The following is a 24,239-nucleotide window of genomic DNA, read 5'->3' on the forward strand; positions in this document are numbered from 1 at the left end:
GTTTGTGCAAGAAAAACAGGTTATTATAACCGTTTTTCTCTCGCGGCGACTGTTAGAACCTCTTTCAAAAAGCTTTGAATACCTAGCTATAGCTTTATGGTAAAATGCATGACTGCTGATGTCTTTCATTAAATTATACTGGTAAAAGCATGCTTTTGAGGAACTCGGCTTTTTATATTGCACATTGCCTTGTTCTAGGCAACTGTATGAAGTGCTACCTGAGATTTCTCGCCTTATTAATCAGCTTGAATATGAAGAATTAAAAAATTCACAAACATTCTGCATACCCATTAGTTTGAGCACCCTCGCATTGTATAGTAAGCTAAGTAAAAATCACGTAACATAATCAATAGTGTTAAGAAATCAAATGTCTGATCTATCTTAGCTGTCAGCTCGGATTTTGATTGATTGATTGATTGATATGTGGGATTTAACGTCCCAAAACCACTCTATGATTATGAGAGACGCCGTAGTGGAGGGCTCCGGAAATGTAGACCACCTGGGGTTCTTTAACGTGCACCCAAATCTGAGCACACGGGCCTACAACAATTCCGCCTCCATCGGAAATGCAGCCGCCGCAGCCGGAATTCGAACCCGCGCCCTGCGGGTCAGCAGCCGAGTGCCTTAGCCACTAGACCACCGCGGCGGGGCATCAGCTCAGATTTTGTTAGGCACGAGTTCTCTAACTCGTATTCATGATAACATATGTATATATATATATATATATTGCGACAGGTAGTAACTGCAGCCTATTGCTAATCCTTAATGGATCCTACACAGTCATTTGTAATAATGTGACAAACACTTGGACAGTTATTTGTTCAGTTTTATTCAAAAGAGATCAATCAGCTGCCTAATCGGTTTCAATGAAGCTGCTTCTCCTTATAGCGTTTCTCGTCTTGGCAAAATCAAGCGGCCACATTCACTTTAAATGACTGACACCCAACCGTCACTCCACCGTTCCGTATTTGAAGCTCAATAGTGATTGTCGTAGGCGCCGTCTGTAAAAGAAGAAAGTCGCAAAGTTACTGAGGCTGCAAATGAATGTATATTATGAATGCGACCAGAGCTCAAAGCAATATGAGTAGGTTTGAGATTGTGTTCTTTTTTGTGTGGACTTGCACTTTTGTAGCGTGGCTTCAAAGCCATCTTTTTACCAATTGACTTCAACAGTGACACCATGTTCGATGTACAATACAGGACCACGCCTCCAGAAATGACCTCCCATATACCCTGACCGTGTAATTGACTTCAAGATATCTAGATAGTGATTTTTACATTGAATGTATTCAATAACATTATCTGTTAGCATTATAACTTCAATTATTCATATCTAAAACGTCAAATGTGAAAGATGGTAAAATAATAAATATACAACCATTGCAAAAATATATGAGGTACTGCATACCAAATCCTGCAGTAATATTCTGACTTTCCAATGCGAGTGGACTGATGATTGATTTAGTCTCCTGAGGCTATTTGAAGATATACACGGGAACACATATTCCACCCCCATAAATCTGTGGACATCGTCATAAGAGATTTATCATGCGTTAATGTGATTAACATAGCGAAGTCATACTATAACAACTAAGCTATATTATACGGGGGAGTTAAGTGTAGATTTCTGCTATGCTCAACCAGAATGTCCTGTTTCTTTTTTTTTCAGTAATACGAACTCAGAGTTTTGGAGGCCTCTCTGGTGGTATCCTAAAAAGTGATTTGACTGGAAAGTTTTTGTTTCTAATGCCCACCTTGCCAGATTCAACAGCCACCCTGTACCACGGAGACCATTGTATGGCGTTTAGACTGATGTTCCCTTTCCTGTAGCGACACTAATAATTTATAGTGCACCGAGGTAAGGTAGCGGTTATGGTATTCCGCTGCTGACCCAAAGATTATGCGTTGAAAATGGGCTCCGGGGGTTGGAGTTTTATCGAGGCAAACCGGTAGAGGCCCATGCACTCCGCGATGCCAGTGCACGTTCAGAAACACCAGATGGTGAAAATTTCTGGTTGTCTGTGCACCAAAACGGACAGGCGAGTGAGTTGGTACTGCTTCATTGGGCCCTAACCGCATGCAATCGTTTTTATAGCGACAGCGACAAAGGGCGGCGAGAAGCGCCAGCGGCAAACTTGCACCATCGCACCGTCCGTCACATCTCAATGACTGCAACCGCATGTCCCGACAAAGTGTTATTGTTGCTTGAATGAAAACTATGACGTGATTACTCATAAATTGCAAATTTATGGTTGCAATCACAATTGTGCAAGGCAAACTTGCAAATTACAAGTTTAAATGTTGCTTGATGACAACATGCTAGTTTATTACTGTCTTCTGTGACATAACAAAGCCACAAAAACCTTTTCATGACCTTCTTTATTAGCAATTTTTTATTTAATCACAGTAGGCGGCCCAGAAGCGTATGCTAGGATGGCTACGACGCAATTTACACGAAGATTTCGCATTGTAGCAAGTGATAAAATTGTCAAAAGCTGCCATCAAGAGATAAAATAACACCTTCGATAACAAAATTCATTACAAAATATGGCCGCTCTCTCATTCTCCGAGCGAGCTGAGAATGTTAAAAAGGTAATCGACAGCTTGCATCACTTGAACTACTAGCGGATAACAAGCATCGAGAGCAAATCACAACCAATGCGAGGTCCAGGGTCACCACCCTGTGCCCGGAAATCACCATGCTGGCTTCCGGCCGACCATCTATCTTTACTAGTAAAGCGCTCGATGCGACAAGCAGCGGTAACAAATGTGTCTCCGTGACAGCAAATCTTGTCGCACGTCGCTGTTGTTTGTCGCGGTCGTGAGGAAATCACGTGCATGTGGTTAGGGCCTTACGGCGTAAAAGTAGCGTTGAAAAAGACGAGGACAAGAAACGGAACACCACAAGCGCTTACTCAGAACTTAAAGCTTTATTGCTTGAACAGAAACTATACATCATCTAAGTTTCACACTCGACCAAACCTACGCGTGTGCATCGTGGGGGAGGCAAAAACCAAAACACACACCTCTTGCAGTCTCCCCCTCCACACAACAGGCTACGCTCTTTGCTTAGGTGGCATCACTTACTTTTTCAATAAGGTCAAAAATGATCACGAACGCTCCCTGAGAAGCGCTTGTGGAGAAGCGCTTGTGGAGTTCACTTTGTTGTCCTCATCTTAATTTGCGCTACCTTTACGCCATACTGAACGTCTACAGCATCCACCGTAGTGATATCGTGGTTTTGTGACTTAGATCCTAGGTATAAGTAATATTACTATGCGCATTTTGTTCCGCACTACAAGCACTTTTGGCGTCTATCTATCTATCTATCTATCTATCTATCTATCTATCTATCTATCTATCTATCTATCTATCTATCTATCTATCTATCTATCTATCTATCTGGCAGCCTACATCTGGGTGCTCTCGTGATCATCCCCTTAAATTGGGATAAACCCTACTATTAAGCGAGGGTAAGATGTTTTGACTAATATGACCTCCTAGTCATGACAAGAATTATATGACAATCTCGTCGTGTACGTTGTCGAACACTTTCCGCCAAACAGTGGCCCTTACCCGCGGTGGGTATGTACCACTTTTTTGTGGGTCTGGTTCTCAAGTAGTTGACAGTTCATATCAACTCAGGAAAGCCGAGAACAGACAGGCGCAATTTTCACGCGTGAGTGGTGAAAAAAAGCTGACATCAGCAGCATTGAACCGACGAATCCAGATAATAAATGCCATGGTCCCAGCAGTATTCAAACCCCAGCATCCTGCCTGGCAACCAAGTATTCTTACACAGAACCACTCCAAATTTCGCAACTGCTTTGGAGTAGACTCTAATGTTCGTGAAGCGTGAATCAAAAATGTAGTGATGGCTATCTTATTTTACAAAGTACTAAATATTTGTACTCTTAGGATACAGCCGTAATAATTCGTGTTATAGCGCAACTGTAGTTAAGCGCAATGCACTCAAGGTGATTGGTAGTCTGTTTCAACCCAAAATGGCGCTAACCGACATGGCAATTTTAACTCGACAGAATTAAGAAAAGTCTGAGCAGTTTCGTGAAGTGTATGACAACGAGCGGGCGAAGCGATAAGTCATAAGATCCGTAATGCCTATGGTGAAGAGAACTACGAATGTAAAGGACGGACATAGGGACGGATGGACAAGTAGACAAATACACGGATGCATGCACGGCAACACGCACTGGCGGACGGATGGACGCATGGATGGCCGACATACAGATGACGGTGGTGATCGTGTACTTTATTGCTGTATAGTTGATACAATTACACATAAACTCGATTGTTTACTAGTATGCTTTTGTTCTTTGTGAAACAAGCGGTCAGTTTTGGTTTGGTTTTGTAGGCCGTGATTGACGCCACGGTCGGCACTAAGGCGCTCTGCCTCTAAAAGCTGGCATTAGCAGCGTTGACCCAACGAACGCGTAAAATAAATATCATGGTCTCATCAGAACCAAACCCCAACATTAGGCGCGGCGCGGCAATCAAGTATAGTACCGCAGAGCCAAGCCACGCGTGTGAACTGCTTTTCAAGTGCACCATATTGTTCGTGAAACCTTAATTGTGGTTGAAGTTCTGGCTATCCAATCTTTTAAGCAGTGCATACGAGCTCATGTTATACAGCCGTCATGTTTAGTTAACGACAATTGTAGTGAAGCGCTGTCCACTGAAGCTCATTTATCTGGCAGTGTCCAGAGCCACCGTCCTGACTGGCACAGCCCCTACATATCAGCTAACTGCTTTTGGTGTTGCGAATACCCATGTTGCTAATAGTATCACTACGCAACCGCGAAAATGCGACTATTTAACATATGTCTGCACGTACATTATTTGTACAAATATTTAGCGTGATTTTATAACACTTCGCTCGATTAAAAAATTACAACACAGTCACTTTCAATACGTATACTTCGCATGGCGCTGATTCCTAAGGTACGTTGGATATGCATAGATGAAAGAGCCTAATTAAGGTTCAATAGGCAGTGCTTGTGTCCTAGCCCGAAGCGGGCCGCTCCCACGTTGGGGCCGAAAAACCATACATAGCCTTTCAGCCACTTCGCGGGCCCTTTGCACTGCCTGTACTTGTTCCTCTAATGTAAGACAACACAAAGCTGCGCCTCTCCGTTCTTTAATATTTTCCTTGTCGATGTGTAAGGTGGAGCAATGCCACAGCGTATGAGCGAGATATATGGTGTCGTGACATTTATCGCATGTTGTAAGAACCCAGAACTCCGGATAAATCCTGTTAATTAACAGCGCGTTGAGATAGGTTCTTCTTTGTAATCTCCTGAGCGTAGTAGCTTGAGCTCTGTTTAGTTTACTTTGTGGAGAGAGGAAGACCCTGCGTCCTCGATAGAAAAATTCGTTAGGTCATCGTACAAGAGTACGTGCTCCTTGCATTCTGAAACCTCAGCATCTTCTCGTCTTGTGGCTGTATGGTTGGCAAGTCCTCGTGCAGCATTGTGGGCAGATTCATTGAGGTTCGCAGGAGCACCGTTGATTTCTCCCATGTGAGCAGGAAACAAATAATCGTGTGTGGCTTGATTACGTTTTCCTTGAGCATTGCTAGAGCCTGTCTAGAGATTACACTTTCGGCAAATGCTCACACGGCTGGCCTAGAGTTGTGAATCCTCGACCTATTTGGGTCTAAAAGTTTGATCGAAATGGCTACTTGCTCGGCAGTTTTTCACTCTGTGGAGACTATTGGAAGCTGACTTCACTAGGTGACATTTACCGTTCACAAGTACAGTTGTGAAAGCTCGTTTATTAGACGCGAAAGCCACGTCGACGAACGAGCATTCCTCAGGCTCACTTTCAGCATTTGCTAGCAGAGCTTTTGCTCTGACTTACCTTCAGCTCACATTATGACTAGGGTGAACATTCTTCAGAACAGGCATAGCTGTAATATTGTGTTTTCGTTCGTTGGGTATTTCTTTGTGGTGGTCATATATCGCTGTAACTGGTGTACTGATTCGTTTGAGCATGTGCCTTCCTGCTTGGGTTGAGTCAAACTGGGCTCTCTCTTGTGCCTCGGCGATTTTCTTCAATGTGTTGTTCATCTCAAGCTGCATGAATTTTTCAGTTTCGGTGTACATAGGTAGCCTAAGAGCTGCGTTGAATGTTTTCCTCAGCAATGTATTAAGTTTGTCTCTTTCGGATCTCTGCTGCTCGTGCATGACTGCTACGTAGGCGAAGTGGCACAACACAAGTGAGTAACTAGTCTTACGACATTGTCTTCTCCAAGCCCTTGTTGGCAGTTAATAACTATTTTGATGAGCCTGATTGCGTTGTACACTTTCTAAGCGATACGCTGAATAGTTTGGTTATTGGAGCCATTTGCTTCTATCAGCAAGCTTAGGACCCGGATGCAATCCACCCTTGTAATGACGCTTGCGCTCATAGTGTAGAGCGTTATTGATTGACATGTGGTGTTTAACGTCCCAAAACCACCAAATGATTATGAGAGACGCCGTAGTGGAGGGCTCGGGAAATTTTGACCAAATGGGGTTCTTTAACGTGCACCCAAATCTGAGCACACGGGCCCACAACGTTTTCGCCTCCATCGGAAATGCTGCCGCCGCAGCCGGGATTCAATACCGCGACCTGCGGATCAGCAGCCGAGCACCTTAGACACTAGACCACCGCGGCGGGGCTTTAGAGCGTTATATCGTTGTCCTCTGTTTCAATACACCCCCGGGTTTGCGGCCTCCTCTCGGAGTTCAGACTTCTTGGGTAAGCATTGAAGTCCCGTGGGAATGGAGTACTCTTTCGGAACGTTTACAGCTTCTTGTAATTTTTCTTCTATTTCTCCTTCAGTGCTTCTAATAGACCATATCGTGACGTAATCTGCGTAAATACTGTGCCCAATGCCTTCGAAGTCTTCGAGTGTCCTCGCGAGACCTATTATAGAGATATTGAAAAGGGTAGGCAATGTGAGCGCTCCTTGGGGTGTGCCCTGGATTTTTAGCTTCACTTTACCTATCTTAAGTCCGACGCCATGAGCGTTACCGTCTTTTCACTAAGAGAGGCTTCGAAGTTATGATAAAAGTTGCTACCCGAACTAAGGTTCAAAATGGTGTTGAGTATGAAGGTATGATGGATGTTATCGAAGGCTTTCTCCATGTCTAGACACAGTATTGCTCACGTGTTCCTTGTCTTGTGACTGATTATTTCGTTCTTCAGTACGAGCATGGAATTTTGCGTGGAAAGACTATGTTTGAAGCATATTGTCTTGCGAGGGTAAACGTCGGGCTCTTCCAGTTACCTAGATAATCTATTTTGTATCGCATGTTCAGCAACCTTTCCCACGCACGATGTGATTTAAATTGGTCATAGATTCTGAAGGCCAGAAGGCTTGTCCGGTTTTTAAATTAAAATAGTCTTAGTGGCCTTCCATTTGCTAAAAACTTCAGCTTTATCTCTCATCTCAAAGATTAATTGCGTTAAATATTCTGTAGAATCGTCTTCTGGATCGCGCATCATCTTGTTTGTTATCCTGTCGGGTCCCGCGCCACATCTTCTGTCGAGGTCGTATAAAGCCACTCTCACATTTGCAAACGCGAATTCAGCATCTAAAATGGGAAAACTTGGGCCTGTGTAGCCTTATCGAGGAGGGTGGGGCAGCTCTGTGTCCTTGACGAATAGTTACATATTCACTAGCGGCGCAATCAATGCTGCCTTTGATTAACCCTTCTGTACCACGTGCAAAATATTGCTTAACGTGTTGCGCTGATTTTATTTTGTGTTGGTTTCGACTAATAGGTGTTTAAGTAGATTCCAGGTTCTTTTTCTCATCTGATCATCTATGGGGTAGTAAACATTATCCCAGTGTTGCTTGGAAAAGGATTTGCAGTGCTCTTCTTTCGCTCGATTGGTCTCTGCAATTTTCTTTCACAGCCTATGGTTTAGCCTCTGGCCCTTTCATTACTTGAGTAGGAGTTGTTTAGCTTCTAGGAGGTGCCCACTCTGTGGGTCGGCTTTTATTGTTTCGACAGGGAGATCTGTTAGCACCTCTTTAGTAGAGGCGCCAATGTCCTCACTCAGCTGTGAAGTCCATACTTCCAGGTTCACTTCTTGAATCCTCCTTTCCTTTCTGATTTTATGGAATTCTTCCCAGTCTGTGACCCGAAATTTGCGTAGTCTCCTTTGCCCGATGCTTTGGTCATTTTTGATATGTTCTGGTCACTACCAAAGCCATGGTTTTAGTTATCCCATTTGGGCTCCGTAGCGGTGAGAACTAAAGTGAGGTCCGGAGTTGTGTCTCGACATGTCGATGGATTGCATCTACTCGGCACTGATAGGTCTGTGATGAGTGTTAACTCAAGGTCTGTCGCTTCTAGCCATAGCCTCTTGTCTTTTTTTTTGTTGTAGTGGTAACCCTATTTGTGGTAGGGAGCTTTGAAATCTCCAGCAACAATTAGCGAAGAATCTCGAACAATTTTGACGGCTTTGGTAAATAGGGACATGAATCTTTGCTTTATTTTCTTCGGACTGCTGTAGAAATTGAGAATAAATATGCTTTCCCGATTGTAAATCGAAAAGTCTGGAATGATTTTCGTCAAGATGTGTTCAATTTTGCAACCTGTGTTCTTCAGATTGGGGCTGACGTATGTAGGACTTCTATAAACTAGGGCATGATACCCCTCCCGCAATCGACATTCTTTACCTCCGTAAAATGTCCGGGCAAAGTGACGATGAGGATGAGCGTTTCTTGGAGTATGATAACCTGTGGTTTCTCGGGGTGAGATCAAATAAATTGCTGCAGGGGTGCCTTTTTTGTGAGTAGCCCCAGCAAGTAATTTCATTGTCACATTTTAAATTTTTTAGTTTATGCTGCCGTCATGCTTCGACTGGGATTGATTATTGATTTCAGTAAGACTGTTAGACTTTATGCACTTAACAATAGGTTTAGGAGCCGTGGGAGCCAGAGCTGGAACCACCGTATCGTTCAGGTATGCTTCAATCTGGAGAATTCGCTGGCTGGTGCGCTGATCCATAGCTACAATATCTGACTGAAATGGCGTAAGTTTTTCGCTTATCTGCCCCAAGCAGTCGCTGAGTGCTGTGAGCATTTCGTTAACTTTGCCATCGTAGGCATTTGTTCACGTGGAATTGTGGCTCGCTTCTTAGGCGCGGGTTTCTCATTGTCTTCTTTCTCATTGGCAATGAGCATACGTGGGATATGCAAAACTTTTATTACTATTCAGTTATAATTATGAACCACAAATAAAGTTTCATATGCTTTCGGCGAAAAACATTTTTGTTTAATTTCTATAAATCACAACTCATTTGATTGAAAGGACACACTTTCCAAAAGGTTGTCCGAAAAACATGCACTATTAGTACTGCTGAAAAAAGTAAGTACTAAGTTTGATGTCTCAATATTTTGTTTCATCAGTAGTACATCGTCGTCAGAGAACGTCATGCTGTATTTTTGCGTGTGATTTCCTCTAAGAAGTAAAGCATTATGTTCGGGGACGGCATTATGCTCTCTCATAGTAGAGTGCCTCATACCCTAAATCGTTAAAAACTTTTTCTAAACACAGCTATATTATTCAAGGGTTCTGCGTAAAGACTCCCATAGTAGGGTACCCTGTGCTCTAAATCGTTACCCCCTTTTTCTAACCCCCCCCCAATACATTGTAAAGACTCCCATAGTAGGGTACCCTGTGCTCTAAATCGTTACCCCCTTTTTCTAACCCCCCCCCCCCCCAATACATTATCTGGATGGCTCAGTGCTCTCCCAATATTTGTGTATGTAGTACTCAAAATCGGTAAACATCTTTTTCTAAACACACGCGCATCACCGACTCTCCCAGAGTACACTACTCTAAATCGTTACCAACTTTTTCTAAACACACCAACATCAGCGACTTTTAGCGTATCTATCTATCTAGCCGCCTACGACGTTTAGCTCATCTGGCCGTTTCGATAACGGTATCAATACCAAAATCGGTATGGCTTAACATGACTATATGACGAACATAAGTGAATACTCATGACATGAAAATCATTACAGGTACTTCACGAATGGCATTATTTACATTTTATGGTACTGCTGCTCTTGCGGTGGTTTCGTACACAGGACATGTAGCAAAACTCGTATAGTGTGACATGACTGCATGGCGAACATAAGCAACAGACCGTAACATAAAAATTATGAGATGCGTGTCATGAAAACATGACTACAAGCCACGCTTATGATGTACTTGCGGCCGTTTCGCTGGCTTCACATATACCAAATTTGATATTACGGGACGTGAATGGATGACGAAGGTATGTGGCTGCCGCAAATATGATAATAACGAGATGCGTATCATGTAACAACCTGACTACATGCTACGCTCACGATGCACTAGCGGCTGTTTCGCTATAGCTTCACACGTACCGAATTCGCTATTGCATGGCCATTATGAACGACATACGTAAGTGACATGTCAAAACATGATAATATTAGCATGCGTGTCCAGTAACAGCATGACTATATGCCACACTTCTAAGGCGCCAATACACTTTGACGTGACCCGGCGCGCGTGCGTCCTGCATTAGTTTCATCGGGTCATGCCAGCGATGCCACGCCAGGCGCCGATCTGCCTGCCATATATCGCAGGCGCGCGCTGGGCTGCGTTGTCATGACGCATAAGCGTTCGAGCGCGCCCGGCGTCCCTCCACCACGAAAAGAGGCAGACGTGGTGCTGTCTGGGTAACGTCGTCGGCGCAACATGCAGCATCTTGAATTTCGCACTGGTTGCTGCCGGGCCGCGCCAACGAACGCTGGTCGTGCAGGTCGCGCTTGGCGTCCGACTATAAAGTGCTCGCGTTTTGCTAGCATAGCATCGCTGCGCCCAGCGTGCACGCGTGTGTAAGATACGTCGGAGTATATTGGGCTCTTCATGATGCACTCGCCGCCCTTTCGCTTGCTTCACATATACCAAATTTGGTATTACGGGACCTGAATGGACTACGAAGGTATGTGACTAGTGCAAACGTGATAATCATCAGATGTGAGTCATGTAAGAACATGACAATCTACCACGCTCATAATGGAATCGCGGCCGCTTCTCTAGCTCCACATATACCAAATTTTGTATCAAGAGACGTGAATAGATAACGAAGGTACACGACACGTCTAAACATGATAATCATGATATGAAAATCATGTACGTAATAGTTCAACTCAGCCTCGCAGCGTTGTGCTAATTTTAAAGTGACATATCAAGCTTCCTCCTTCATGCTTCACATATCATTGATTCAGACAGTACGTGGGATTTGCCAATTTTTTTCGTCAGGTGGCACTGAGTTGGTCTGTTGTGCGGCAATGGGACAGCAGCGTTCTCAGGGAGGCTTTGCTTTGCTTTCAGTGTCCATATGCTGTCGGCTGCTGGCACATCGCTTCCTTTTGCGCCTAAGAATTTCCCGCACGAACGCTTGCATATTTCTTTCTAGGTACTCACTTTCGGCATTTCATGCCTATGGTGCACCTTTAAAGGGGGTCACAGTCCATAACACTTCCTTCGTTTTATGCAACAAATGTTGCATTTTTTCGTCATGTCCATTCGACATGACCTGGCACAGATGCGTTGAACAATCATATAGCTGAGACAGCTGCTACTTTATTGTTTCCGTTGGTTCCCCCAGCCCACCGTGCCGCTCTGGTCGGGTGTCCAGGAGCACGTTAACGGCTTTTTTTAAATGCGAAGCATTTCTTAGTGAACTTCGGCGACTTTGACCGTATCTATCTATCTATCTATCTATTTATCTATCTATCTGTCTATTTATTTATTTATCTATCTAGCCACCTACGACTTTTAGCTCTCCTAGCCGTTTAAATAATGCTATCGATACCAAACTTGGTGTGGCATAACATGACTGATGAAGAACATATTTTACTAGTCATGAAATAAAAATCATGACATGTAGGTCATGAATGTCATGATTTACATTTCATGGTGCTGCAGCTCTTGCGGTGCTTTCGTTCAAATACTCTGTCGCAAAACTGGTATGGTATGGCATCATTTCAAGACGAACACAAGCGACCAACCCTAAGATGAAAATCATGACATGCGTGTCATGTAACAACAAGACTACATGCTACAACCATGATGCGCTAATGGCCGTTTCGCTAGCTTCACACGTACAAACTTGGTATTACGTAATGCGAATGGACGACATAAGTAAATGACACATCCAAATATGATAATCACGACATGCGTGTCACGTAACAACATGACTACATGCCACACTCATGATGCGCTCGCGGCCATTTCGCTTGTTTTACATATTCCAAATTTGGTATTAGGTGACGTCAATGGATGACGAAGGTATGTCACTGGTGGCAACATGATAATCATAGGATGCGTGTCATCAGATACATGACTACATGCCACAGTCAAGGTGTCAATACATTTCGACGTCAGGTGGTGCGCGTGCTCACTGGTGTTCATTTCGTCGCGTCACTCTGGCATTGTAACGACAGGCGCCAGTTTTGCCATATACTCGCAGGCGTGTGCCGCGCTGCAATGCTTTGACGCATGCGCGCTTTAGTGCGTCCGGCGTCCCTCAGTCACGAAAAGAGGGAGACTCAGGGTTGTCTAGGTAACGCATCGGCCCGAATTTCCCACCGGTTGTCGTCGTGCAGCGGCGACGAACGTTGGTTGCGCTGGTCACGCCTGGCGTCGGACTGTAATGTTGTCGCGTTTTGCTAACATAGCGTCACTATGCCCAGCGTGCGCTCATGTCAGCGCTACACACGAGTACATTGAGCCCTCCATGACGCTCGCGGTCGTTATGCTAGCTACACATATACCAAATTTGGTGTTACGTGACGTAAATGGATGTCGAAATATATGACAGGTGCAGTGATAATCCTGACACGCGTGTCATGTAAGAACATGACAACGCGTGCACACAAATAGCGTGCTCGCGGCCGTTTCGCTAGCTTCACCTATACTAAATTTCATATCCCGTGACGTGAATAGATGGAGGTAAACAAGACATCCAAACATGATAATCATGACGCGGAAGTCATGTGTCACAGGTCCCGTTAATAAGGGAGACGATCGCCAAGCTAATTCCAAGGGCCGAAGTATCGGCCCCCCGAACTGCTTCACGAGAGCGCAGACATTGTAGAAGCGGTCCTATTTGGCGCGCCAGCAGACGCCAGCTGTGGTCTAAAGAACAAATCAGAGCCGAGAGTTGATTAACAAAAGAAAATTATATTCTCAAATATTCAGATCACACAATACACAAATATGCACACTCGACAATAGTTGAATACAGTATTTCAACAATCAAACAACGTACTACACACTACAATCAGGCACAGTCGAAACAACGGACACAAACAACCATACGCGCTACAATGCAATCACATGCATCGAACAACCAAGACCCCTAAAGAATAAAGAGTTCGAAAACTTATTCAGCCCAAAGTCCTTGGAACAAAGTCTGAATGATACTCTTCCAAGAATTACTCACTCAAAGTCCAGCGCTGTTGTCGTTCCACTGCCCCCGAAGTTTCTCTTCCAGGAAACCTCATGTCTTCAATTGGCCGCTCTCCAAGCACCAAACTTCTTCGCCGGTAACACATCGGCTCCTCACGCACCGCTATTGCAACGCGTCTTCGCTCGCTGGCGGTAAACACACTCTTCTGCTTGTAGCACGAGTCTTCATCTCTCAGGTGGAAATCCTTTTCATTACCTGCTTTGTCACTGAGGACAGAAGCCTTCACCGACAAGGCGGAACACCCTACGCACCCTGGCGCAAACTTCCTTCTTCTCCTGATCTCCCTTCTCAGCTGCTCGCTTAAATACCTTTCGCACTAGATTCCAGAAAATTCTGATCGTTTCGTCGGCACGATGCACAGCCAAGGCTGGGGAAAGAGCGAGACGTTTCGAGGGCCGTCTGCGACACGTGACGCAACTATGCACCACCACGCCCCTTTCTTTCGAGAACCTTCGAGGGCTTGCTTGGCCGCTGATATGAGGAGGTTTTCGGGCAAAACTACGCTTCCGAGCGGGGGAAGAGACAGCGCGCCCGGGGAGTCTTTGGATGCTTGTTTTTTTTCTTCTGTATCGTTGACCTTGAGGCACCTCTCTGGCGCTTGGTCGCCAGAATTCGGCCGTGCGCCCTTTCTTTGAGCGCTCGTTTGGGACATCATGTACCTCATCATTTTCCTCTACCTCATACGTTGTGCTGATCTTAAGTCGTTTCCACTTCATATCACCCACCCATCGTAGTGGTGGTAGTTTGTTTCGCCACCATGGCGCAGTGCTTTAGAGGGACATATCCACCTTTCTTATTCGTCTCGCATATCATCGATTCCCACTGTACGTGGGATCTGCCATTTTTTTTTCCTGCCTGGACACTTCCGAGACTTCATGTGGTGCCTGGGATGGGGTGTGCTTCCCACCCTCAACCACCTCGAAAGGCGGAGAATGGTCCAGTCAGCAACATGCCCAAACTGCTCCCTTCGGGTAAACAAATAATCATTTTCTGAGGCATTGTGTCTTTGTTCGTGTTTTCTGGTGAGCCGTACATGCTGGATTTCACTGCCTGAGAGTAAACGCTTCGTGTCTTCTAGGCGTTGTCCTTCAGGCCACATCGCTTGTCGTCTCACTGTTGCTGGTTCTTTCTGCCTCTGGCACAACCACTGCGCGGCGGTTGCACCCGACTGGCGCCGCCGCGCGCTCTTCCTGATCCTAGAGTGATCGTACTCGGAGCTGCTGTCTGTTAGGTCGGAGGAGCTCTTCTTCCTCGGTAAAGAGGAATTCCTTCGGCACTGGTCTTGCCCTTTTGTGCCAGTCTGTGACAGATGAGTGAAACTTTTCTTTCAGCCGGCATGGTATTGGTATGCTGAGTGTCGATGCGAGGGCAGAAATGACATGCCAACAAGTAAATACGCAAAATCTACATATTCATGTTTTACTTATGCGTCTTGTTTTACCTTAAAATAGTCATACGTGTATTTGTCCTTTTCTGACATTTTTGTGTGGCTGTGTTTTTGTGAACGATCCAATGTACATGTTATTTCCACGTCATTTCATATCCACGTTCATGTAAATGAAGTGTGTCTTGTCATCATCGTTATTGTATGTCTAAGTAAAAAATTTCTGTCGAAATTTTATTGACGTCTGTGACAATAAATTTTTTAAACAAATAATAAGCGTGATAATGCCGTTTTAAGGCCCACGGGACGGTTCTGTGCCCTCCCATAGCAGAGTACCAAGTATTCTAAATCGTTAACCGCTATATCTGAACACACTGCCATGTGTTTTACGGACGGAGCTCCTCAAGACATGGGTCGTGCGTCTCCGATGTATGTAGTAGTAGTCGTAGTAATAGTAGTAGTAGTAGTAGTAGTAGTAGTAGTAGTAGTAGTAGTAGTAGTAGTAGTAGTAGTAGTAGTCATCGTCGTTGTAATCGTCGTCATCGTAGTAGTAGTAGTGGTAGTAGGAGTAGGAGTAGTAGAAGTTGTAGTTGTAGTAGTAGTAGTCGGTAGTCACCTCCGCGGCCGAACTAGAGCAGCGGCATGCGAGCACTCTTTTGAATTGAGGAGGGAACCCGCGCACGTCAATCATAAATAAAAAGATAGTTGTTTCTTATGAAATAAGCTACAGAGATGAGTATCCGTGACTTAACCTTCAATAACATTTGCCTTAAATTTGATGCTTACTGGAAAAAAATAGCAACACAAGGACGCACTTTGAACACTAAAGATTGCCACAAACTTGTTGGGTGTAATCTCTTTGGTGTTAGCAAGCTTTAGCAAGGGTTAGGCCGCATCGTCATGAACTAGCGGCGGTAAATGGTGGATACTAGATACGAAGCGCAGGCCTTAAGAGACTGCGTGCGTGCCGCTTCTCTAGTCCGGCCGTGCCACCTCTCGTTTTGGGCTTGAAATGTCCGCTGGATGGATGAACTACTATTTGATCAATATATGATGAAAAATTGCCCGCAGCTTCCCTCGGGGGAACACTGAGGAGGATGCGGAGCATATAATTGGTTAACGGGGTGTTAAAGTGCGACTTACTTGGGTCGATGGCTCAATTGGTTAACGTGGTTGGAAATGGGGTGTTAAATTGCGACTTACTTGGGTCGATGGCTAAATTGGTTAACGTGGTTGTAGGAGGGGGTGTTAAATGAGTGAACACGTACACACGTATGCGAAAGGGCGGCGCTGGTCGAAGGGACGTCGATCATTGTGTTTGTGGATTCGTTGGAATTCATTTCACCGCGACCTTGGACGTCGACGCGCCGTACAAACCAACCGATGAGCGGCAACTGAGCGAGCGAGCGCCGACCTTGAGTATATATACAGCGCGACGGCGCATGCACTGTCAGCTGTTGAATGTTCTCGAAGCGCGACGGCGCATGCGCGTCCACTAGAGAATCAGGAGAATTGTAGAATGTTCTCGAAGGGGAGAAGCGCGCGCGGCACAGATGGTGGGTGACGGTGCATGCGCGCGTCAGCTGTCGAATGTTCGAGAAGGGGGAGAAGCGCAACGGCGCATGCGCGCGCGTCGGCTGCCGATGTTCTCGAAGCGCGACGGCGCATGCGCGCGCGTCAGCTGCCGATGTTCTCGAAGCGTGACGGCGCATGCGCGCTACATTATACAGCTAGCGAATGTTCGTGAAGAGGAGAAGCGCACGCGGTGTGTAGAGGAGGAAGGCTGCACAGATGGTGGAGGAGTGAAGTGTGAAGCGAGCGCGGTGTGTAGAGGAGGAAGGGATGCACAGATGGTGGAAGAAGGAGGAGGAAGCTTGCGGACGGCGCCGCACTACAAGCCTCGAGTATTAGATGCTCCGCATCTAAAAGATGCGAAATGGTGGTACTTGGAGGGTTCACTAGATGAACGGACAGATGGAAAGACGCACGGACGGATGGACAGACAGAGAGATGCACGGAAGTATGGATGGACGCATGCGCAAATTTATCCACGGACAGATGGACGGACAGATCCAGGGACAGGCGCACGGACGGACGGACAGACACACGGCTAGACGGACGGAAGCAAAAACGAACAGACGGACAGGGGCAAGGACGGACTGTCAGATACTTCACACCACTCACCATCATGCACTCCGTGCATATGCATTGATTTTTGGTATTGCTATAGCTATTATATGGATTCTCTTTACTGGATTTTGCCGCTGAAGTTGGTGTCGTCGTCATTCACTATATATGTATATACAGCTATATATATATATATATATATATATATATATATATATATATATATATATATATATATAAGAAAAAATAATCCTGAAGCAGACTCCGGCACACAAAACCGAACCACGACCTCTGAATTGTGAGTGCGCGGCAGCGTTGAGCCAGGAAGGAGCCTTCTTGCCGTTTGAGCCTTCTTCAAGGTTCAAACGGCAAGCGATTTATATCTACCACTTGTCGCTGGCAATGGGCATCTCGCGAGAACTACAATTGGGTTCTCCGCATTTCCAGCGCGAATGCGCAATGAGCGTGCGTCGGCTAGGGAACCTTCATGTGCGCGCGTCTTCGTTTTTTTTAACTGAGAAGCGCGCACATGAAGGCACCCTAGTGTCGCCAAATTTTGCTTCCTGTGCCCATTTCGACATTCATTGTTCCTTCATGGGACACGTCATTTGCCAGACAGTCTAGATGTTTGCGGAATGGGTTCAGTTGCAGCGTCAGTCAGAAAGGATGTAAAATACTCTACAGTTTTCTTTACACTTAAGCTTCATATGTAGGTCCATTTCAAGAGAGTAATCTTATGAAACTATTCCCAATGTGTTTTATTAAAAGTTGCCTACGCCGTTGTATGACGCCATAGCACCATCTTTGTCCTTTCGAAATATATCATACTGACGTAGAAAAATGGTGTTTTTAAGGTGTGTATTTTGTACACACTGCACTTTGCGTGAATATTTGTGTAGAGTTTTTGTACATCATCGAGAATTCTAAGCAGTCCTCTGACCTTCCATAGTATAATTTTTGTTTCCATATTGAGCGTAAAATAGTACTGTGTGTACAAAAAAGAGTGATTTATGCATGATAGAAAATAATGACCATTTACAGGGCCTTTGCGGGGTAAAGTGTGGGATTGGGCTAGTTGGTAATCCATATAAAACTTCTAGGCGCGTAAAACTTCAGACAACTAACATAAGAGACAAGGACGAGCGCAGTCCTTGTCTCTTATGTTAGTTGTCTGAAGTTTTACGCGCCTAGAACCTTTGCGGGGCTCTGTGATCAAAGTTTTGTCTTTTTTTTTTTGAGCGGTTGAGACACTCTCGTCACTCCTTTGGCGCTGTTTGTACCTTTTGACGGGAAGTGTCAATGGCATCTGTTGAAGCGACGGACAGTCGCTCTACCGAGCGTTGTTTACGCAAAGTTGGTTCGTCACGGCAGATGGAGCCTTCGTTCCCACTAAGCCAGGGGTAGAGTGGACCTCTTTGGCTGCTAGTGTAAGTCTCTTCACTCTGTTGTGTCTTTTCAAGTTCAAAGTGCGCTGAAAGACTATGAAATCGACAGCTTTTTAAAGGCTCCGCACCTAAATAACCAAAAAAGGTATGTAACCATACCAGTTATAGTGCCCAACATTAAGTTGTAGAGTGCGATCCCACAATGATAAGAGAGTTTCTGAGAGCGTTTCACCCGCAGTCTGTATAAATCATAAAAGCTTAACTGTTCCTTCAACGACTTTCGTTACTTAAGCGTCGCGCGCTTTTTGTATTGATGTTTCAAAGCTTAAACGAACTCGTTTTATCACCTGTTGAGTACTTACCCCAATAACGAGTTGTATCAGTGGGTCAAGTTGGGCTTCTATTGATTGTTGCACCGTAATTGGGTTGATGGGACACTGGTTATTCCACAACACATCCAGCTGTTGTTCAACGCTTGTCGTTCCTCTGCAGAGTTTGTACGTGCTGAAGTGAAACAAAATTGTGAGCGTGTGAGGCATTTTTGATGAAACCGCGAGTGCTGGAGCACCCATTTTTCACAAGGTGTGCCATGGTTAAGCTTCCCCTAACATTAACTCTCCAAGCCTGCAAGCATATTTCGCGTTGAAACAGAAATCACTGTGCTACTCACTCATTTGTTATGCCACTGAATATCAAATAATTATCACGGTGTAGTCACACAGATGAGGGCCAAGTGTTCTGGAATATTGTCGAACTGAAGACTTGTTAAATTTTTAATGGAATGTACATATAGTGCTTCTTTTAAAAGTAACCCATCCATTTTGGCGTATCTCCAGTCACTCTTCCGACAAACGGACATTGTCCATTTATAGACTTTTTCACTTAAGGATTCCTGGGCACCGCATAGTCTTACCGCAACTTGCACATTATGAGATCAATGTGTGACGACCTCGCATATTACTTCACGACACAGGGTTTATGATACGCTATAGTTACGTACGTCATGTGATGGCAAGATGTCATCCCCGTGCCGTTGAAGTACTTTACCTCGATACATGCGAGAATGTGCATCATGTGCGTAAATGCGTGAGCAACATCAATGCCAGGTCATGATATCGTTTCAATGCAATCTAGATGAGAGTAAAATGAAATAATGTACAAGGAGCATTGATAGGGTGCTTTGAACACGCTGTAGCGATTGAGAGCCAAACAACTGTTGCTGGCAGTGACCGAAGCAGCAACCTTCAGTTTCTGCCGGCGTCAATCTGTCTATTTGTTCTTTCTACTTTCGTCGCGTCTATGATCACAATTTCTACGCTACACTTCGGGACAATTATCATCCTCGCTACCTTCTTTGCCCTGACTTTCTGGCGATTTTCATTAAGCTTGTGTCAAATAAATAACGCAACAAGCCTTAGACATTTCTTCTATTCATTTTGGTCAGTAATCGCACGTCAGTAATGTCGGCTACAGAATGATACGAATACGCAAATAACATAAACGGCTTTCCTCGAAGAACTTCGCCAAGCTGCTCATCAGAATGTGCATGCATACATGACAAAGGCGCGCTCGTAAATGTTACCTTTTTCATGAATAGCAAAACGGTTTCTTTTGCAGCCCTTTTGTTTGATGTTGTATATCAATATGCATTATAACGCACAAAGACAAGACTTGCAAGCTATGACACGTACCACAATTACTCACGCAATACTAACACTAGTTAAGCAAACGTCTGATGGTTCTGTCTGATGGTGCTTAGTGATGTATAGTTTCGCATAACATTGGCTTGTGGGGAGTCCGCTGTCAGCGTGTGTGGCCCTATGCGTGTCTATTGTGGGAAGCAGTCGTGGTTATCACTGGTTATCACTTGATAATGTTTGCTAACTGTTGGCTGCAGTAGTGTTTCTCGCTAACTTATATGACTCTTGACTTGCATTAGATAGTGTTGCCTGTCCGTGTCGTTCATCTAGTCTTTCTCTCGCTGACTAATGTGATGAAATGACGCCCGTTGTTGAGTACTGTTACTTGTGTTAGGCTTTAATAACATTTGGGCACCAGTAGCTCCCATTATTGGTGAATAATTGTCTCTAAATATTAGATACCTCTCGGCTAGTGTTGGCTACAGCTTCTTAGTTTTCGCTAACTGCTGGTTAGCTAATTACTGGTTAGTGTCGGCTAACTGTAAGTTCGAGCTTGTGTTGGCTAATATTCGCTGTTTCACATAACATTGATAACCGTAGTGAATGTCATCTGCCGGTTTTTTTTTAATGTGAATGCCTTTATTAGTCGGGCTATATCAGGCGTCCATTGGGATCCGTCCACCGCCCTCTCCCATAGCAACAGCTGCGGGCGCACGCGTCCCTAGCAACCAACCCAATCCCCCGCCATGTCACGCTTCGGCGTCGGCAGCTGTCAGCAACAGCTGCGGGCGTGTGCGTTTACGCTCGCCCCTAGCAGCAGGAGCCCCCAACTTCTTGACTTGAGCGTGACTTTCCACCTCCTCAATGCAGTGCCTTTGAAACACGTTTGTTGCGTTTGTGCTGCTAGCGTTTGTGTAGCGTTTGTGTTCATAAGATGATGACATTACGACCATCAGGTATAGTGACAGGTGCAGTGCTTCGCCTCTCCTTCTCTCACCGTTCGCTCTCTCTCCTCCCTGCGCCCCACTTTCCCGTCAAATGAAGTCAAGTGGGCACCTCACTCTCGACTGGATTAAATAGTCAACTTAGCGCCAAATCCATAACCACGCCGATTCCCCTGTGGGGTTGTGAGTTTGGCGCTAAGTTGACCATTTAATCCAGACATGCACCATCTGGATCAACCGCAAGTTTTACTAAAGTCACTCTCGACCGTTTGCTGTCTCGCTGCTCCTTAAGGCGATGGCAGAAGTCAGTGAAGGCGAATGTCTGACGACAGCGGTACCCTCTCTCAGCGCAAAAAAACGTTTTCTCATTTCCTCACAATTCTCTTCGGAGAGGTGGGAGAATTTTTTTCTTGACATGCTAAATCTTCTTGACAGTCATGCATATGACTTGCGACTTTACGCTCAAGATTAAGGCCAAATACATGTTCAGGCTATGATGAGTGCATTTACACTTTTCAGAATGGATATGCAGCTTTTGGTTGAAATCATAACTGCCTTATTTCGCAGCAGTAAATTATTTCATTTATTTGTCAATTCAATTGCTTTATAACAAGAATACGATGATGTCATGTTTTATTGTGGAAGCTGCATTAAGCGTATTTCGATGATTGACTTATTTGGGCCCTTGTCTTAGCGATGTTGACATCGTTTTTCATCCTATCGTATATTCTTGGCCTCACTACAACTAAGCACAACGTTTACGTTTTATACCATATATTACAGCGTTTCGTTTCTAAATTTCAGCGTCGTAATTGTAAGGTAGTACACGACGGTGCTTAGGAGGGCAAGTATCATTATGAACATTGGGGTCGAAATGAACTAATGACATGTAGAAATCATTGAATTTGTGTCTTAGCACTACTTTATGACAAAACAGCGCAGACAAGGAAATGAAGACAATACTCAGCGATGTGTCCTGCATATTCATCTTCCGGTGGTCTGCGCCACTGTGTCATAAAATAGTTCTGAGACACCAATTCAGTAGGTCTTACACCACTATTCCTACACACACTTCAAGTCACAATGCCGAGGTGACCGATTTGATTTGATTCGCTAACCAATCAAATCTCAATATCGCCACTGTAACAGTCTATTAACTTAGAACGGTCCAAGTAAACAAACAACAAAGGAGTACTTACCATGAGCCAACATTGTTCAGGCACGGAATTGTCAAGCCATTGCTTTTTTTCATTGTTATCTTCAGCGTCGGGTTTGATGCTAGCTGTGTGCTAATGATGAGCGTAAAATTCACTCTCATTGTTTTTCCAATCTGGGCATCTGTTATGCTTACGTCGCTCACTTTGACGTCCTGTACACCTGAATGAAAGCCCGGGAAAACATGGCGCATGTAAAGGCTTTGGTAGCTTCTAATTATCCACCATAGTTTGAGAACGCACTCCTAATAAAAAATGCAGTCATTAGAAATGCAAAAGTCTGCTTTTCACTTTGCACCAAATGGTTGTGAAAAACATGTCCACAACAAAAATACATAACATACTAGGATAAGGAACAGGTGATGAACCATTGCCTCAATAAGATTCATCCGATACAGATGGGGGCTTTTAAAGCTGCTCCTATTGCTTAATCACTTTTTGAAACGCGACAGTGAATGAATGGCACAATGACCGACCACTTTGCTCAACGAGTGTCTAGTTTGCATGTGTGGATCGTGGAAAGCGCAGCAAAACATATGGGTTAACAGAAGCCACTGTCTATAAAGGCCGGATAACCACTGCGAACAGGCAGTTTTTATCTTTGTGTCTGTTTCACTCAAATTCACAATGCAGCTGCCATGCCAGGTTATGTTTTAGAACGACCATTAAGTTATATCTTTCTTTGTACTTTATTTAGGTACGCCAAGTAAAACACTTATAAATAGAACAATGTGGTAAGTTTTTACTTTCAGTCATTGCTTCACTACAAATAACTCTTCATCCTTTGAGATAAGCTACAGCCCCGCCCACTTAACAAATTGTGCATCTAACAGCACTCATTCATTACAGAGAAGTAAAGGCTGAAAAACCCTATATTTAATGTTTTTACTACAAGTTAAGCTACTCCACGTAAAGAACAAAATATTTACTTTTTGTGTCTTCTTGAGAATTGAAACAGCTATGACAAGTTCTCTCATCCACGGGTGTGACCATAATTTTATAAAGTTATCTGCCTCCTTCATGGCTAAACCTGATAGTGCAGTATTGTTGTAATTCACACTTGCAGTCTGTTAAGCAATTTACCATGAAGGAACTGCATGAGTTTCATACAACAAAAAAAATAAAACTCAGCACTTTTCCGCACAGTGCGAGAGACAACAAATAAAGCAGATGGGGATGGTGTTGCTACAGCAGTAAGAAAAACACCGCAGGTGCAATACTTCAAGTACCCTGGTTCTTTGGCGAGAAAGTTGTTATCAGATTTACCGTCTTGTGCAAAGCCAACTCAGCAGGCGACCCAGCTCGGCTGCCACTACCTATAGGCCTAACAAGCTTTAGTCAAGCACGCACGGGCTGCGGCCATTGCCCCATGCGTCTCAAACGAAGGACTTCAAGCTAGCATTCGTTAGAACCAGCCCATGACGGGCTGCTCCAAGTGCACCACCTGTCGTTCCTAAACCTTATTCAAGTTTTAACCAGCATCAACGCCTTAAGGATCATAGTATTACGCTGAAGATGAGACATTCGCAACGTCCATCGTTCAATTACAAGTGAGGCGAACACTGACGGAATTAAACACCAAGACGGAATGCTTTGCCAAATCTGTCCGGCTCGAAGTCATTTCACTTTGGTTTTGGTAAGTACAATGGTCTGTTTGTACTCGTGAAAAATATTACTGCTAGCCTGCCTGGCGTTCTATTCCTCTTTTTGTCTGTTAGCACTTTTGTTGCGTATCAAATCTCGCTTGCATCTTCTATACCAATACTGTAATAAGGTCATCTCAAACTCTCATTAATGCGGAGAGTTTCGTGTTATGTAAACACCAGCAGGTTTGCACTTCATTACTTTGCAATGAAAAGAAATTTATTTTATTCTTATTTTTATTTATTCAGAATACCCCTAAGGGCCCTCTCACAGGAGGATACTACATAGGGGGGGGGGCTATAACACATACAGGTACATGAAATGATTAATAGAACCTGAAAACACGCAAACTAAACACCATACAGCTACTA

The 24,239-nt window shown here is 44.5% G+C and overlaps 1 protein-coding gene across 1 annotated transcript; it reads right to left on the reverse strand.

Moving 5' to 3' along the window:
- Positions 1-812: 812 nt before the first annotated feature.
- Positions 813-22,373, reverse strand: LOC142784594 (uncharacterized). The gene is made up of 3 exons (XM_075883016.1): positions 22,210-22,373; positions 18,789-18,930; positions 813-1,001 (listed from the first exon to the last, which is right to left on the reverse strand). Exons 1-3 carry the CDS (start codon positions 22,326-22,328, stop codon positions 909-911), a joined length of 354 nt encoding a protein of 117 aa, XP_075739131.1. The 5' UTR covers positions 22,329-22,373; the 3' UTR covers positions 813-908.
- Between the last annotated feature and the right edge of the window lie 1,866 nt (positions 22,374-24,239).

This window comes from Rhipicephalus microplus, unplaced genomic scaffold (genome assembly GCF_043290135.1).
Source record: "Rhipicephalus microplus isolate Deutch F79 unplaced genomic scaffold, USDA_Rmic scaffold_15, whole genome shotgun sequence".
Classification (NCBI taxonomy): domain Eukaryota; kingdom Metazoa; phylum Arthropoda; class Arachnida; order Ixodida; family Ixodidae; genus Rhipicephalus; species Rhipicephalus microplus.